Consider the following 18,101-nt stretch of genomic DNA (forward strand, 5'->3'; position numbering starts at 1 on the left):
TGAATGAATCCTTGATACACGGTTTACATACAAGGGGGTCCAAATTCCTTTTTTGCAGCTTGAACTGGAGATATATCTGAAACACTACCATTCTGTTGAGAGGAGGAAGACTGCTCAGGAAGCTGAGTAGGTCGCGCCCGTGCAGAACCAACCACTGCAAAGGAAAAGCACAAAGCTTATCTGGACACAGAAGAGTAACATTTCTATCTGATTCTGAAATGCTTTGTTACGACAAGATAAAACAAGGCCCATTTCCAGACACAGCAATTGGGAGGTGAGAGGGAGCCATACATGTAGAAAGTCTATTAATAAAGACATTTGGTATGCAGCCTTTTTTATCCTAGTGTTATATACCAACACAACACAATTATTAAGTACCAACGCTGCACGTGCATATTTTTAAATACTCTGCTGCAGAATTAGTACAACTTATTATGTGCATAGAACAAAGTGTAGACTTGGAGATATGCAGTCCTGAAGCTTAAAGTGCTGAAATTTTATTTATATTGTGATTATACCCAAAAACCAAGTAAGAAAAGAAGCCCCGCTGTTTCACATTTTCTAGATGTTATAAAATAGTCACACCCCATTAGGCCTAGGATCTCTGGAGGAGCAAGGGGATACAAATGAAAGGGATACAAATGAAAGACATTAAAGTGCAGCTCAATCTGTGAGTGGAAGAAACAAACCTTTTTGACACTATACTGGAAGTTATATAGATAATATCAATATGTCTAAACTTATGCATTGATTCTATACATGCTAAGGATGCCAATTTCTGAAGATGCAGTGATGTCTGTTCCTAGTGAATGCAGTGGGAGTAATGACCATGCAAGCCTCTTTGGTAGAGCTGAATGCTTTAAACTGTTTTTCAAAGAGTTACTTCAAGCAGCTCTGCTTCAGCTGGCCCATTTCCTGCACACACTCCTAACAGAGTCTGCCAGAAGAGTACGAAAGTGAAGGTATCAGCTTTGATGAGCAGCCAGAGATAACACTCCAAACAAAGGCAAGCTCACTGTGCAACAAGGAGACAACTATGGAAACAGGTATTGAACAGAACAGACAGACAACACGAATACCCACATCATTCCAAGTATGATAGGAGCTCTAGTTTATAGCACAAATTGACTACACAAAATAAGACAGTGTGCTGAGAAAAGCTTAATTACAAGGCCAACAAAGAACAAATACTTAGGCCGACTGTGAATAGTAAGATGCATAAGACCTACTAAAATACAAGTTACGGGGTTATTCCATACCAAACAGACCATTTACTACAAACAACAACATGTATGGATGCGAGGAAAGTCCATCAGTGCTATGTCTCAAATTTAAACCATACTAGTTTGAAAAAACTTATCCCCGCCTTATGAGATTTTCAATTTGTTTAACACCTCCAGTGGCAAAGGGCAGAAGGGTGAAAGCGGTCCCAATCATCCACCAGAAGAGTCTGAACACTTGCAAAGATATGCAAGCCCACTTGTTTTTCAAGTTAAACAGATGGACTGGGACCTAGTCTGAATTAATGACAGTAGATTAATGTTTGGAAGAAGAATCATCACCATCATCTGTACAAGTTAGTGAAGTTTAATGCAGGAGAGAAAATGAAAACAATAAGCAGTAACTATTCTTTCTCATGTTATAAATACATCTATATTCATCCAATACATACTTTTCACCTATCCTCCTGTGGTATTTCAGCATTTTTTGTAGATTTTTCGCTATCATCTGTAGAGTGAGAATTAACCCATAGGGCTTAAGTACTCTTTGAATGAATGTTTACACACAGACTGTTACAAACCTAAGTCAAAAGATTGAAAGCATGAGAATTTTAAGCACACTACTTACTGTATATTGAAACACTGAATTAACCTGAAGCAAATTGAGGATGCTTTAACTTGGAAAAGTCCACACAAGACTTAATGTAGCATATTTAATTAACTTCAAATTTTTGCACCTTCAGTTCATTCAGTTTAACTTTCCTAATGCTGTATTGCTTAAACTTGCATATAAAGACTATTTGTACAGTATGAATTCCTAAATATACACAGGAATAATTCTAGGAATGACATACCATGTCTTTTACATGTCACATGCATACATACCAAATGAGAAATGCAGAATTATTAAGGAATGTTAGATGAGCAGGAGGTTACCATGTTCCCATATTTTTAACTTCCTTGAAATGGAAAGAGATAACATTTACCTCTGTTATCTCTGGCAGGGGTGTCATTCTTAACAGATGCCACAGTTCGTCGACTCTATAAAGAAAGAAATCCTTGTTATTTGATGACCATATTATTGAACAAAAAAACTGCAGCCCCACCTCTGCTTCTTTCCAGTGAATGAAAATAACACGACATCAGCAATACAGAGGTGATTGCTGCCAAATCTCTCCCTGAAGAGCCTAGGGTGAAGACTGCTTGAACTATACATACTCTTTCAAAACAACCTCCAAAACCTCTTCTATATTTCTCCTTGAGATATATTTAGGTACCTTAGTTCCCAACTCCCTCTCTGCCAAACCTGCTCTTAAAAAATGTTTGAAAACCACTATTCACCATAGGAAAAATAAAGGAACACAGTTATCAAATAGCTCCACAGACACAAAAGTTAAAGCTCAGAATTCAAGCATAACAACATGTATAGGAGTATTGTAAGTTTAACATGAACATGTTGCATAGATATTACCAACCTTCACAATTTTGTTTACTTTGGCTGATGGGGTAGGTGGTGGTGGTGTCTCTGGACTAGGTTCAATATCTTCATCAGGTGCAAGATCCGGGTTAAGTGAAAATATGCTCTCCAGGTCAATCTGTGTAAAAAAATATAAAACACATTTATGAGTCTTAAAACAGTATTCACCCTCTCCATTTCTTCTGTTACGTCTGAGAATAAACAGTAAATATATTTAGGGTTTTTACCCTACAATTTGTTAATTCTAAAACTGGAATTGTCTTGTTCTGTGTTCACTAAAAACAGCATAAGCTTTGGTCTTTGTATTAGTTGAAAACACACCCTTCAAAAGGGATGAATTAAAAATGACCAATAGATATTAATAATTTTGTAAAGTGATTAAATTAGAACAGAAGTCGTTAGTATTACTGCAGTAATTTGACAATTACTGCAAAATATGAAAGACATTCTGTAACATAAAAAGGTCTCAATTATTTGAAATTTCCCAAACAGTGCAAAATAAACAGACGAATTATTACAACCACCCAAAAAATAAAAGCACAGCGGAAACCATGTTGAATTTATCATGCTATATTTTTTTCTTTTAAGTGTTCCTCATTCATAATGCTGTAAAATGTAAGGGGGGAGGGGCAGGACCCTAAAAATAGCTGGCCTCAGGTCTATTGTAACTTGGTTTCCTAAAAATCCTAAAAGGCTTTGGTATCTACAGACTGCCATGAGGCAGCTGGCGGAGGAGCTTGCCAAGCCACCCTCCATCATTTATGAGCAATCCTGGTCAATGGGGGAGGTCCCAGACGACTGGAGGCTTGCCAATGTGATGCCCATTTACAAGAAGGGTTGGAGGGAGGATCTGTGGAACTACAGGCCTCTCAGCCTGACCTCGGTACCAGAGAAGATTATGGAACAGTTCGTCTTGAGTGCACTCACATGGCATATGCAGGACAACCAGGGGATCAGGCCCAGCCAGCCTGGGTTCATGAAAGGCAGGTCCTTCTTGACCAACCTGATCTCCTTCTATCACCAGGTGACCTGCCTAGTGGATGAGGGGAAGGCTGTGGATGTTGTCTGCCTGGACTTCAGCAAGGCCTTTGACACTGTCTCTCATGGCATACTCCTTGAGAAGCTGCCATCTCATGGCTTGGACAAGTGTACTCTTCGCTGGGCGAAAAACTGGATGGATGGGCGAGCCCAAAGGGTTGTGGTGAATGGAGTTAAATCCAGTTGGTGGCCAGTCACAAGTGGTGTTCCCAAGGGCTCAGTTTTGGGGCTGGTTCTCTTTAATATCTTTATCAGTGATCTGGACAAGGGGATCGAGTGCACCCTCAGTAAGTTTGCTGACGACACCAAGTTGGGCAGGAGGGTTGTTCTGCTCGAGGGTAGGAAAGCTCTACAGAAGGATCTGGACAGGCTGGATCGATGGGCTGAGGCCAATTGTATGAGGTTCAACAAGGCCGAGTGCTGGGTCCTGCACTTGGGTCACAACAACCCCATGCAGCGCTACAGGCTTGGGGCAGAGTGGCTGGAAAGTTGCCCAGCAGAGAAAGACCTGGGGGTGCTGGTCGACAGCCGGCTGAATATGAGCCAGCAGTGTGCCCAGGTGGCCAAGAAGGCCAACGGCATCCTGGCCTGTATCAGAAATAGTGTGGCCAGCAGGAGCAGGGAAGTGATCGTCACCCTGTACTGGGCACTGGTGATGCCGCACCTCCAGTACTGTGTTCAGTTTTGGGCCCCTCACTACAGGAAAGACATTGAGGTGCTCGAGCATGTCCAGAGAAGGGCAACAAAGCTGGTGAGGGGCCTGGAGCACAAGTCTTATGAGGAGCGGCTGAGGGAGCTGGGGTTGTTTAGCCTGGAGAAGAGGAGGCTGAGGGGAGACCTTATTGCTCTCCACAACTGCCTGAAGGGGGGTTGTAGTGAGGTGGGTGCTGGTCTCTTCTGTCAGGTGGCTGGAGATAGGACTAGAGGAAATGGCCTCAAGTTGTGGCAGGGCAGGTTTAGATTGGGTATTAGGAAAAATTTCTTTACTGAAAGGGTTGTCAGGCATTGGAACAGGCTGCCCAGGGAAGTGGTGGAGTCACCATCCCTGGAGGTGTTCAAAAAGTGCATAGACAAGGCACTTCAGGACATGGTTTAGTGGGCATGGTTGATGGTTGGACTTGATGATCTTAAATTTCTTCTCCAGCCTGAATGATTCTATGATTCTATGATTTCCCCTGGCTGGATCTTTCAAAGACCTCACTACTGTATGGATTCTGTGTGTCCAGAGGGATGAGCTCAGCTGATGAGATCACCAGAACTTTCTCGCAATTTTTTTTTCTTTTTCCTGTGTTTTCACAAAATCGATAAGTGTTATTATTTCTGAGATGCTTCTCCAAATCTCAGCTGCAAATGGCTAACGTGGTCCAAAATTTAAAGAAAGAGAGGATAGCGAAGCATTGCACAAAGACACAATTTCTCAAGCAAAGCAAGGCTGGAAAAATATTGGCAAAAATAAATAAATAAGCAAACAAACTAGCTGTTCAACTCTTCAATAATACAAACACAAAAAGATCTCTAATCTAGTTCTCCCACTAGTTTCCTGTCTGAACTGCAGGTCATTCTCCCTCTCAAAAATTTCATTCTTCTACTTGTAAAAAGAGGATAACAAGGTCAGCCTTTGTAATCTGGTTCAAAATCAATTGATGAAAAGAACTATTTAAAAGTTATAACACAGAGCTCAGGAAGTCAAATATAATACAACAGAAACAAGCATCTGCCCAACAGTTCCCATGCAAAACAGTCTGTAACCAAAAAATCAAGTAAATTAAGATTTATATATTCTTTTTGTTTCCAGTGCAAATTCCAAAGTAATATTCATGCAGATTACAAATTTTTTTAAATAGAAAAGTTCTAAAATTATTAATTTTACCTCTTTGCCTTTAGTATCTCCATTTTCAATCCATTCAACAGTTACACTTTCATTATCTTCATTTAGGGATGTTACCATAGCCTGGTGAATTCGGCCTAGAAGGCAAACACAAATGATCATTTACTAACTGGTGGAAAAATTTTCCAGAAGTTATTTTCATCCCTGCACTGAGACACACAGAGAGAGGCAGGAAGAAGAGGGTTAAAAAAAATGAGGTGATAAATAGAAGATGCCTGGCCACACACTGTGAAGTGGCTCAGACCTGATCTGCCAGCAGAGGCCCTAATGGGACAGCCCGCATACAAGTGAAAAGCTCAATGAACAGAAAACCGAGAGGTAAGTAAACAAAACACCACATGAAAGCCACACCACTTAGACTCTCTTCTCTTGAGAGAAGAAAACCCCAAAACCACAAGTCTCCAATGGGCAGTAAAGTCTCCTGAGATGCGCTCCACAAAGGCTTGACTGCCCCCCTTCTCTAGGCTGATACAACATTACATGTCCCAACACAGGAGTGAAGCCCTCTGAAATTGTATTCTGATATCCATTTCTTATGGGCATCGATTTCTTATGGGCATCCAATCAGTTGGTAATTCAACTAAAATTAAACTGCCTGCTAAAATAACACAAATCATCATTTTAAAAACACCTGCTTACACAGACAGCTGAGCTGGAGTTAAGGTGCCATTGCTTTGACTTCTCCAGTGAAAGACTCAAAGCCAGCAAGCCCCCATAAAGTACCATAAAACCAGTAAACTTTCAGTAGGAATAAGGATTTTTCTTCTTAAATAATAGTTTACCACAATTTTTTTGTGTCTTATTTCCTATGCACAGTAGCAAGGAGCAATTGGAAGAGCAGAGCAGCCGTGCAATGACACAAAAGGACCAAGACCCAGGTGTCACATTGATATCACATTCGTGCTTTGCCGAAAGAGCACCCAGAATTGGGATTTCTAAAGAAGAGTCCAATGCAACTGCTCCTCTAACATCCTCCTTTAACAAGCCATAGCATGAACAAGCAATCCCTCACTCCACACACCCCCCAGCCACCCTCCAGGTGCCCGAGGGCCACGTGCAGCTCCCAAAACATGAGCAGCTGTCCTGGAGCACTCTGTGCATATGCTGCTGCTGCCGGGCGCCTGCTGGGGCGAAACACACTGCGGTCCTTACACATCCCTCTGCTCTGGTCTGGGTCTCCTCCACCTTGCACCTTCTCTTCTCCTTTCCTAAAGCTCCCAGCTCCCCAAATTCACTCCAGTTTTCTCCTCCGCTGATTGTTTCAAACTTCTGTTTTAGCCATTTCGGTCATCATTTGAGTTTTCCAAAGTTAATGTTTTTACACAATCTAAGCCTTCTAGGGCCTACTGAGGGACAGAAAGGAAGAAAAACCTTGACTGGTATTCCAAATAATCTCACCCAATGGCACAAGTAACAAATGTATACTGTTAATATTTGTTTTATTTACACCTAGTTAAAATTAAGCAAGAAGAGAGACTATGGGGAAGCATCATGTACACAGCAAATCTGTGTTCTCTAATATAATGTGCAGAGGAATAGACTAACTGAAATTCAGGCAAAGCGTAGCACTTGGGGGCTCACAGAGCAGCCAGCACCCCTGGGCAGCACTGCTTTCACATCCATGGTGCTCACCTCGCCAGCAACATACATTATGTATGCATTTACAACCTCCACGCTTGTCCTTGCCCAAAGCGTAAAACTCACTCCAACACTAAGGAAGGTTAAGTAGTCTTTTTACTACCAAAAAAAAAAAAAAAAGGAAAAAAAAAAAAAGAAAAAAAGCAGCCTCCCCCTTTTCTTCACTTGTTCCTTCCCTCCAGCATTCGCTAAGTTTTATTTCCCTGGCCCATGTTTTGCCTGAAGAAACCCTTCTATTAGTGCTTCCCGAGCACCAATCTCCCAGGCACTCCAGCTGTGTGCTCTGCAGGGACAGTCCGGCCTGCATTGCCCACCAAGGTGCTGCCAGGAGATGTGCGGGCAGGGACCACCACCATACTCTCCCCTCCATGCATGGGCGCTCCTCCATTTCCCCTTGCCCAAAGGACGTTATGTAGGCACACATCCTGCCCTCAGGACCCTGCCCAAATTCTGCTGGTCGCTGGGCTGAAGCAGACCCACTGAGCACGATGCTCTCGTACCTTATTTCCTTGGATGAGCATTTTTGTGCAAGCTTTCTTTGTGCAAGGTCCTCAATACAACTCTCCATTAATTTTTCTGCATTTAATAACCTCTAGAGACTTAATTTTGTGCAAGAACACTCCATTGTAGAACTGTTTCAGTTAGCTGTCTGGTCCATCAGCAAAGTAGCAACAGATGCCACTGTCTTCCTGTAGCAGTGCCACTCCTGCCACTTCTACAAAGAGCATGCTGGGACCTGTTGTAGGTTAACCCCAGCCAGCAACTAAGCACCACGCAGCCACTCACTCACTCCCCACCCACCCAGTGGGACAGGAGAGAGAGAATTGGGAAAAAAAGTAAAACTCATGGGTTGAGATAAGAGCAGTTTAATAGGACAGAAAGGAAGAAAATAATAATGATAATAAAATGACAATAACTAAAATAAAAGAATTGGAATACACAAAACAAGTGATGCACAACACAATTGCGCACCACTCACTGACCGATGCCCAGTTAGTTCCCAAGCAACAATTTGCACAAACCCCCTCCCCTACCCAGGCCAACTCCCCCCAGTTTATATACTGGGCACGACACCACATGATATGGAATACCCCTTTGGCCCGTTCGGGTCAGCTGTCCTGGCTGCGTCCCCCCTCCCAACTTCTTGTGCCCCTCCAGCCTCCTCACTGGCAGGGCACCATGAGAAGCTGAAAAGCCCTTGACTTAGTGTAGGCACTGCTCAACAGCAACTAAAACATCACTGTGTTATCAACATTATTCTCATACTGAACCCAAAACTTAACACTATACCAGCTACTAGAAAGAAAACTAACTCTATTCCAGACAAAACCCGGACAGGACCACAAGAACACAGAAACTGTGGGAACTGGAAGACTCCTCAAGCTTACATTGGTATAATCTTCTGCTACTATTTTAAGGCTTGGCCCAGCTGTCAATCCAAAATCAAGAGAAAAACAGTACATGAAAAATGTAAGTTTAGTGAAACGTATTCTATACAATATTATGATAATCTTTAGTATGTCACCAAATTCTATATATTTTGAAGAAAAGCACTATTCACAGCTGAAACCTATGGCACTGTATTAGTCACAGAGCCATCATATAAATCCTATTGCCTGCTCCTGTGCTCTATTACTTTTTACAGACAACAAATAATAATTTTAAAAGTTTTAATCTTTGCCATAACAAGTGAAAGGAGATCAAAGCAGGCTGATGAATGAATAGAAAATACTGAACACTCTCACAAACACAGTAAGCCAGTATGCCGTAACAAAAGAATCACAATAAACCTTCCATCTCTGTGCCAGATTTCATCTGTTCCCTGGCCAAGAAAGTCAGGACTGAATAAAAAAGAACACTAACAAAAATAAAAGTTATGTCCATCTTCCAAATATTCTCAGCTTAAATAGAAAATGTATAATATAATGTTTAAACTGGCAATGTACCCATACAATTTGTTCCTAAAAATTCTTTGTGTTACTGAAAGTTTACATGCTATTGAAGTGCCAGAAAGCACATTTACATCTTTACAATTGCCTCTTGCTCTCTGCAAACAGTATTCCATTATATTTTTCTAGTACACAGCTGAATACAGCAGCTGTGAAATTCAGGAATGCCAGCAACCAATTAGGCTGGCATAAACTTCGTCTAGCATATAAAGCAAGACCAAGCTGCAAATGCTAAAGCATAAGAGCCAAATCAATCTGCAGAGAGTGGCTGAAGGCAATGTCCCTGATTTCTGGTGCATTTTCTAGAGCTGGTATCAAAATCTGAAATGCAAACATGTCCATGTAAACACAAAAGTGCATTACAACGAACTGAAAAAGGAACAAGTGATTCAAGAAAGACTATCTTTGCACACATCTCAAAAACAAAAGAAGAAAGTAGAGCCATAGTTCTGATACACCATCTCTTCACTCGGCGTTTCTTTAATTTCTAGTGCCTCTCCTTACATGATTAGAATTCACATCACGGCAAAACTTTTTCTGGGAAGTCATTACATTGCTATATGGCTCAAAACTAATGGAGAAGTTATTTGAAATGGCTATTATTTGTGTAAAGATGTTCTGTCATACAACATGTGGCATCTGGCTTATCTCCTACTGACTAAAGCATGCAGAAAATATTGCTGCAAATACAGGAAAATAACACGAACGTATGTGAAGCCAATACTTTACCGTTACCTTAAATACACATTACAATATTCTCACCCTAATCGATACAAGTGAAGAACATCAACTCTCCAATCCCTCTCTTCCTAGTCACCTGATGAACATTTGACAAACAGAAGAAAGCAAGCCTAAATACCTGCAGAAATAGCAGATAAATCCCCTCTATTCTAAGAGTTCTTAGGGTAGCTGTTGGTGCAGAACAAGGTTCAGGAAGCAGCAGCAAAAGCAAATAACCAGGGCTAAATCAAACATTTTACTAATCCTCAATCTAGGTAGCAGTGCCAACTGATCACAAATACCAAGCTGTACTTAGATCCTTACCTCTAAGCAAACCAAACATTATTTACCTGCAAAACGTCTCCAAACCACCACAACTCTGAAGCAGTGATCAATGACAGTACTAAAACCATGGTTTTTTCATCTTCTTAATATTTTCAGAAATGTAAGTTATCAGTATTAAATATGGGTGGTGTTTTCTAAAATTACAGTCTGGCCTACAGCACTGGCTGACATGTGACTCAAACCCCTTTGCGCTCTCCCAAGTGACTCAAGAAATAAAGCTGGAAAAAGACCACAGTATTCCCCACCCTTCCACATAATTACAAGTGCACCCGCCCCAACAGACACTGTACTCACACATCTCATGCAGAAGTCTTGTGAAGTCTTAGAAATACCTTTGAGCCATAATAAATAAAAATTTACACACAGGCTTTGGATCAGGCTATGGGGAAGAAAGGTTCATAATTTCCACTATGACCCTCTCATTCCTCCCCCCCAAAAACTGTAGCAGGACCCTGCCTGGCAGCATTATGCTACGACCAGCATACAGTTGTTTAAGTCTGGTTTGGGTTTGTGTGGTGGGGTTTTGGTAGTGGGGGAGGGGCTGCAGGGGTGGCCTCTGTGAGAAGCTGCTGGAAGCTTCCCTGGCTCCAAGTCAGACCAAGGCTGAGCCCATCAGTGACAGTGGTAGCACCTCTGGGAGAACAGATTTAAGAAGGGGAACCTGCAGTGGGGGAGGAGAATTGGAATGTGAGAGAAACCCCTCTGCAGACAGCAGGTCAGTGCGGAAGGAGGGGAGGAGGAGCGGGGGAGGAGGGGATGCCCCTGCAGCCCGTGGTGAGATGGCAGGCTGTCCCCCCCAGCCCATGGAGGGGAGCGGGGGAGCAGATGCCCACCTGCAGCCTGGGGAGGACCCCACCCTGGAGCAGGGGGATGTCCCCGAAGATGGCCGTAACTCCATAGGAAAGCCCGCGCTGGAGCAGCCTGGGCCTGAAGGAACACAGCCCACACAAAGGACCCACACTGGAGAAGTTCATGAAGAACTGCAGCCCGTGGGAAGGACCCACATTGGAGAAGTTCATGAAGAACTGTCTCCTGTGGGAGGGACCCCACGCTGGAGCAGGGAGAGAGTGAGGAGTCCTCTCCCTGAGGAGGAAGGAGCAGCAGAGACAAGGTGTGGCAAGCTGACCACAACCCCCATTCCCCGTCCCCCTGTGCTGCTGGGGTGGGAGGAGGTAGAGAAAATTGGGAGTGGAGTTGAGCCTGGGAAGGAGGGCGGGGTGAGGGGAAGGTGTTTTAAGAATTGGTTTTACTTCCCATTATCCTGTTTTGATTTTACTGATAGTAAATGAAATTGATTTTGGTTTTTTCCCCCAAGTTCAGTCTGGTTTTTGCCCGTGACCATAACTGGTGAGTGATCCCTCCCCGTCCTTGTCTCGACCCATGAGCTTTTCTTTATATTTTCTCCTCCTCATCCCACCAAGGCGGGAGGAGTGAGCAAGCAGCTGCCTGGTGTTTAGCTGCTGGCTGGGCTTAAACCACAACAAAGCCTTGCCAGCTCAAACCCAGGCAATTATTTTTAGCAGGTCCAGGCTATAGCAATGTTAACAGACCCAACTTTCAGTAAAGGAAACTCACATCTTATGTTACATCCTCTGAACTCGCCACTTCTTTAGCAGCACAAATGTGTCATATTAGCCCAGGCAGTAGTCCATCAGATGAGCACTTAGCTTTTCTAATTGCATCAACAGTAGATGTCTCATAGATGAATGCAAAAATATACTACAACTTAACATCTGGTACAGAGTCTTGCTGAGGATGACCACTGCAACAGAAGCTACCCATCCCTTAAATGATTACAACAGGCATTTGTGAAATTGTCATGCTTTTTCTGATCATGTTCATGAGGGACTAACATGAATGTTATCTCATCTAGAGACACCTGGACAGGACTGACCGTCACCCTCTGCCACTTGATACTCAAAATTGCGAAAATCTGAACTTTCTTCACTCTCTTTTAAAAGTAATACAAACCCCAAGTTACATATAAAAAAAAAAAAAAAAAAAAAATGTTTAGAAGAAACATGAGGCTGCAAATACAGACACTGCATTTACCAGAATTACCATGGTCCAGAAAATTGTCTCCTGCCTACGGGCTCCAATCCTGGTGACTCTGGTGGAAGGGCTCTCCTGCTCTCACAGAGCTCAGGGAGGCAAAAAATAATCCTCTACTCACTGAACAATGCCCATACCAAACTTCAAGGGAAAAATCCCAAGCAAAAAGAGAATTCCAGGCTCAATGTCTTCAGCAATATCAACTATAGCAACGTCCCTATTCAGGCAACCCGCACTTGTCATGGTCCTCCTTGTGCTACACACAAGTCCTGCTGCTAATCCCCCAAGGAAAAACTGGCAGTTACTAGTGACAGATGTTTCTTTCACCACAACACTAAACATATTTGATTTTATTTTGTTTCAAAGTTTCATTTATCCACAAACAAGGAGCCTTTTATTTTCTTTGTATCTACCACAGTTATGCTTTAGTTTTGTTTTACTTCATCATGTACATTTATTTTACTTTTGCCAGTCTTTCTTATCGTCTCATCTGTTACCTTAGTTAATAGTGTTATCACACTGTCAAATGCCTCACTAAAGATACACAGTACCTGCCATATTTCTAAAGCAAGCTCTTAAATATTAAAAAAAAATATAATTTTAAAGATATATTTTAATATTTTTTGTGAATGATCCCTAGCTACCAACTCATTTTGTTTTATTCTCTAAATTACCACAGCAATACCCAAGTCCTTCAAATGACAAGCATGCTACAACCACATTTTATGATCTCTATGAACCTCTACAATGTTAACAGACAGGGATTTTGCAAACAGAAGCTAGTATTAGCCAAATAAAGTTTCCCATATCTGTCTGTATATTTTAGCTTCAAATTAAAATCCAGCTTAATCTACTCTTGCCCAATCTAGAAAGCTACCAAACTCAGAAAAATCCCCATCTAAGATATGTATCTAATTTCTGTGCAAAAACCAATCAAACGTAGTGCTTTAGAAAAACAAAGTTCACAGATCTTACTGACAGTCCACTAATAAATGAGGAGGGGTGAAAAAAACAACACATAGGCATGCCACTGAACTGTGTATTATACTGAGCTTCAAAATACAAACAGCACATTTAATGTCCCTCACACAGCAAACAGGACACAAATGACTATGGTTGCCCTTGCATTCAACGAAAAGCGCCTCCACTTCAAACCACTACATTATAATTTGCCATGCTTAGTCTAGTTGAACTTGTTAACTGTCCATACTGATGAACCTTCTCTAAAGCAGTTACCTAAAGCTGCATCCCAGCGCTGCTGTCACAGTTTTTGCTTCTCTAATAATTGCCAAATCTCTAATCTTTTCACATTGCGATTCATTGGGTTTTTCTGCTGACCTTTCATTATGCAAGTGAATCTCTAAAATTTCCCTTTACATTCAAAACAAGTTTCCTGTGGTTTCCCCAGTTAGAGGAACACTTTGGTTTCTTACTTCCTTTCAAGGCAGGTCCAGTTTCTTTTGGGGGTGGGGAGCTAATACTCTTTTAAGCACATTTCAAAGGGCATTATTTTACATTAGTGAGCTCCTCCTAAAACACCTTTCCTTTATTTGCTTTCAGAAGCTTCAGTTGCCAGTGAAATCAATGGCAGTCATCCCACTGGCTTCACAAAAGGTTGTCAACAGCATCTCACCACCATAGCATTTGGAAGCTACAGCTACATATTGCATCTGGAGGTGTCAGAGCGAGAGAGGAGACTTGTTTCTAAAGCAGCTCAATTCATGCAGAAGTAGCACATCATGATGGCCAACACATGCACTGATATTTAGATATATTTCAGCGAGTCATCTCAGCTGTACCGTGCTGTACGGTCATCCTACCACTTTTAAGAGTGGATAAGTTCTCCACATATAACTTAGCCACAGAAAGAGGTATTTGGAAGGAAGCACCTGTCCAATCATATCTAATACATAATACTGTTAAGTCCCCTAGAAACCCTTCAACAAACTGAACACATTTTACCTTCATGTTACTAAGTGGTCTGCCTCTGCTATTCACCCCAGAAAGCTGCACTAGCACCTTGCTGTCAACATATACCAACTATTTACAGATTACATGTGTTCACAGTCATTTAGTACTTTGTGCTTTCTTTTATGGCTTGTACAAACACATCTGTACAAGAAGAGTGAGCCTATCTCCTTTTCCAACACTGTGAACCAGGACAAGGTGCAATATCCCACAGAAGCTCCAGACTGCCTTCCACAGGAGCACTCACTGCCAAGTAACAGTAATTCTGAAACTGCACTCATTTTTCCCCGTGTCACTTCACCCCGGTAGTCCACACTTATTTTGTGATTAACTAGAACATCAAGGTTTTTCTCCTGCCATTTACAGTTTATGATCTCCCAATCTATAGCAAAAGCACATTTACTTTGTGCCATGTTTTACTCCAATTGTTTCATTCTGTACTTCCTAGTCCTCCTGCATGATACACATCTGCACAGAGATGATACTCCCACTTTAGAATAGTAATGAAGTTTCCCAAAAACAATGTTACTTTCTGTGTTATGACCAGGAATGAATAACTGTAATGGATGGGAAAAAACAGCCAGCCAGTCCCAAAACTGATTGCAGAACGCACACTATTAGGTAGAAATTACTAGGTACGCTATCATCACCTGTCTTAAATACAATACCATTCTTGTATTAAACTTCATCTGACTCATTTTTCATACTCTACGAAACATTTTACTGAAATTCAGAGAAACTTATGGCTGACCTTCATAAGGGGTCAATACTGGTAATGCTGCACAAAGCCTCTTCCATACTGACGCCCCAGCAGGGCCAAGCTCAGGTCAGGTCAGCCCACACTCAGCTCCAGGATTCAGTGCTGCATTTAGCGGCTCCACCTCTAGGACACTAGTTTGGGACACAGAGACTAGAAGCACTTCAACATCTGTCCTCCACTGTTCGCTAATAATTTTAGTCAAGGCACTTTATATTCCTAGAATGCTTTGATTAGATTTGTAATTTTCCCCCTTGTTTTAGTGCAAAATCTAGCAGGATGAGCTGTAATCACTTCCAAAATGATGTTAACGTGATGGCTAACTGCTCCATGACCTAAAATCCTCTTATTCAGTTATGCTGGTTTTGTGGTTGCGGTATGGCAACAGTCTTTTTTTTCTTGACGGGAAGGGAAGGCAACTATGTGAGACAGATCATAGGATCTATCACTTGCTGTCAAGTTAGATTGTGTCACACTGTTACTGAAACATGGTATAACCCATGACAAACCTTCTGATTCCCAAGCAGCAGGCAGTACAAAGTTGTAATAGAAAAACCTCAAGTCCTGAAGATCACCACCGTGCGTTTTTCCAGACCACACCATGGACAGAAACCCTAAGACAACTGGTACAGGAGGGTTCATGTACACAACAGCCCCGAGACAGCACCTTTCATGGCACATTGCTCACAACTACAGCACTTAGTGCTCAACCCCGGTCCCTCAGCTGTGCCTATGGTAGCAAGTAGCATACTGCATCAGGAGCAGATCTGCAGAGCAAAGCAGGTGGTGCTGGGGATCAGACATTCATACCACATATTTTGGAGGGGACTGGTGGGGGTCAGTGCAACAGACTGAACACCCCTTGTTGGACAGTATCATGTACATACCTGGAGTGTACCCTCCAGCTAACTTTCATCCTAAAGGAATTTAGTGTGCTCTGAGGCCACTTTCAAAGCAAACTAAAGCAAAGCACGAAGACATAAGGGATGAGCAGAAGACACGTCCAAAGTCCATTTTTGATCTGAACTGAAATCCTTCTACAAGTGCACCCCTGTGGTCCCAAGTTGCAAGCCTAGAGCCCTAAGACCTCTTAATTTTTTTTTTTATGGTTATTCACCTTAACCTACACAAAAGTGAGAAAACCACATTGCAGCCTCCCACTATGATGTTTTTAGAGCATGAACTGCATGCCCCGAGACACACACGAGAATATGAAAGTGTGATGCTTACTAAAATGCAGAAGGACTGTCTGAGCAGTGATAGCCAAAATAATGCAGTTCAGGTCTCTCCTCAAGAACCAGTCAAGGAATTTTAGGTTCTCTGTAGGAGGCAGGTCATCTGGTTCACTCCAGATAAAAGCCTGGAAAAGTGAGCTAGCACATGTGCAATGAGAATGCTCATGGTACTGGGACACTAGACTAAAACGAGGTGCAAGATAAATTCACAATCAGAACAGTCCAAACCGTGAAATACTCTAATCCTCTGTACAGGAAGATTACATACAAAGAAGTGCTAATGAAGGAGGGCACTAGGAAAGTGAAGCACTGCTTTCATTTATGATATAGGCCTTTCAAATCATTAGCTAGAAACTTACACATCATCTTCCAGCCTGGTGTTCAGTTACACTCTGAATTACACCGAATCTGGGGCCTGGTCCTTTGGCAAGACAGCTTTTTGGGTAGTCAGATGCCATGACTTCAAAAGGGCCTCTCAAAAATAAGGGAGTACACAAAAAGGTGGCAGATGATCTTAAACTTAGACAAAAGAAAGATAATGCACCCAGAGAAAAATAATCTATATTACGGGTACAGAATGGTGAAACTGGAACTAGAAGTTACAAGTAAGAGATCCTTAAGCTAACACTTACAGTTCCCTAAAAACATCAACTCAACATGCAGCTGCAACAACAGAAAAAGCCAGTAAAACATAAAAGCAAGTGTCATTTTCAAACTATAAATAAAACTTTGGTACACCCACACCTCAAGTACTGTGGCACTAGTCTTCACACCTCAAAAAAGATGTAGCAGAATTAGAGGGGGTAAAGAGAAAGACAACTAAGAAGATAAGGTGGGTAAGACTGCTCACTTTTGAGGAAAATACTGCAGGTGGATTTGGTTGCTCTTTACAACCATAAAAGGACAAAATGAGCAGAAACTGTTATCCACCAAATCCTGCAACACTAAAGCTGGAAGATTAAGGCACATCAGTTTCAGGCAGATAAAACTAGTAATGTACTTTTCTATACAGCAAGCAGGGAACTTCCCAATTTTGCTTCCACAAGAGGTTGTGGAGGCAGACAGTGTAAGTTGGGTCAGAAATGAATTCAATAAATTCACAGACAATAGGTCCATAAATGGATATTTAATAGCACTAGGCAGACTCATACTTTTAATATCCCAGATATAATTCTGGATGCTGGGGGAAGACAGAGACTGCGGACAGTGGCAAGGCTGACCTGCTTTCCCTAAACAACCTCTCCTACCGCTGTTAGGCTAGATGAACCATTGGTCTGATCTACTGGGGTACTTGAATTTCAGTAAAAGTCTTATAAAGAGAGAGGGGAAAAAAGTTTTTGTTTGCTTTTCATAAAGTAATCTTCTTTTTGTCATATATTCACATAGCAATCTCCCTTCCAAAGTGTATAAAAAGCCCAAATCAAAACAACAATAATCTACCCATTTTCAAAATTCCTGCAAGGTTTTCCAACGCTGGTCCTTTTCATGGCCCATATGAACCCCCTCCAGTTCTCAGATTTAAAGAAGATTAAGCCATCAGAGCTGCAAACTTTATTCAAATGAGAACAAGATGTTAATGTATGCCATGATAGTATTTTCTGTCCTCTACCACATTTTTCTTTTACTGCCACTGCATAAGTGAAGGTTTTCATTCAGTTCCTAGTAATGACATTCACATCTTTCCTATGAGTTGACAACTTGTAAACAAGTTGCAGGAATAGTTCAATGTCTTCTTATATATATTTTTTTTTTAGTTTTGTAAAACTGAACAGAATTTGACATCTTTTTGTGTATTTAGTCAGCAGTTCCCTGGA

General features: G+C 41.8%; 1 protein-coding gene across 5 annotated transcripts in view; it reads right to left on the reverse strand.

Annotated features, from left to right (window-relative positions):
• Positions 1 to 18,101, reverse strand: part of KIF2A (kinesin family member 2A) — a 60,427-nt gene that overhangs the window by 31,468 nt on the left and 10,858 nt on the right. For 3 of the 5 annotated variants that reach the window (XM_030003780.2, XM_030003779.2, XM_030003782.2), the window contains exons 2-5: positions 5,606 to 5,700; positions 2,696 to 2,815; positions 2,207 to 2,261; positions 32 to 154 (exon numbers count right to left, since the gene is read on the reverse strand). In XM_030003780.2, coding sequence (XP_029859640.1) covers positions 32 to 154; positions 2,207 to 2,261; positions 2,696 to 2,815; positions 5,606 to 5,700 — 393 coding nt within the window. The remainder of the gene's footprint in view (positions 1 to 31; positions 155 to 2,206; positions 2,262 to 2,695; positions 2,816 to 5,605; positions 5,701 to 18,101) is intronic. The other 2 variants (XM_030003781.2, XM_030003783.2) reach the window with 1 other exon arrangement.

Source organism: Aquila chrysaetos, chromosome Z, assembly GCF_900496995.4.
Source record: "Aquila chrysaetos chrysaetos chromosome Z, bAquChr1.4, whole genome shotgun sequence".
Taxonomy (NCBI): domain Eukaryota; kingdom Metazoa; phylum Chordata; class Aves; order Accipitriformes; family Accipitridae; genus Aquila; species Aquila chrysaetos.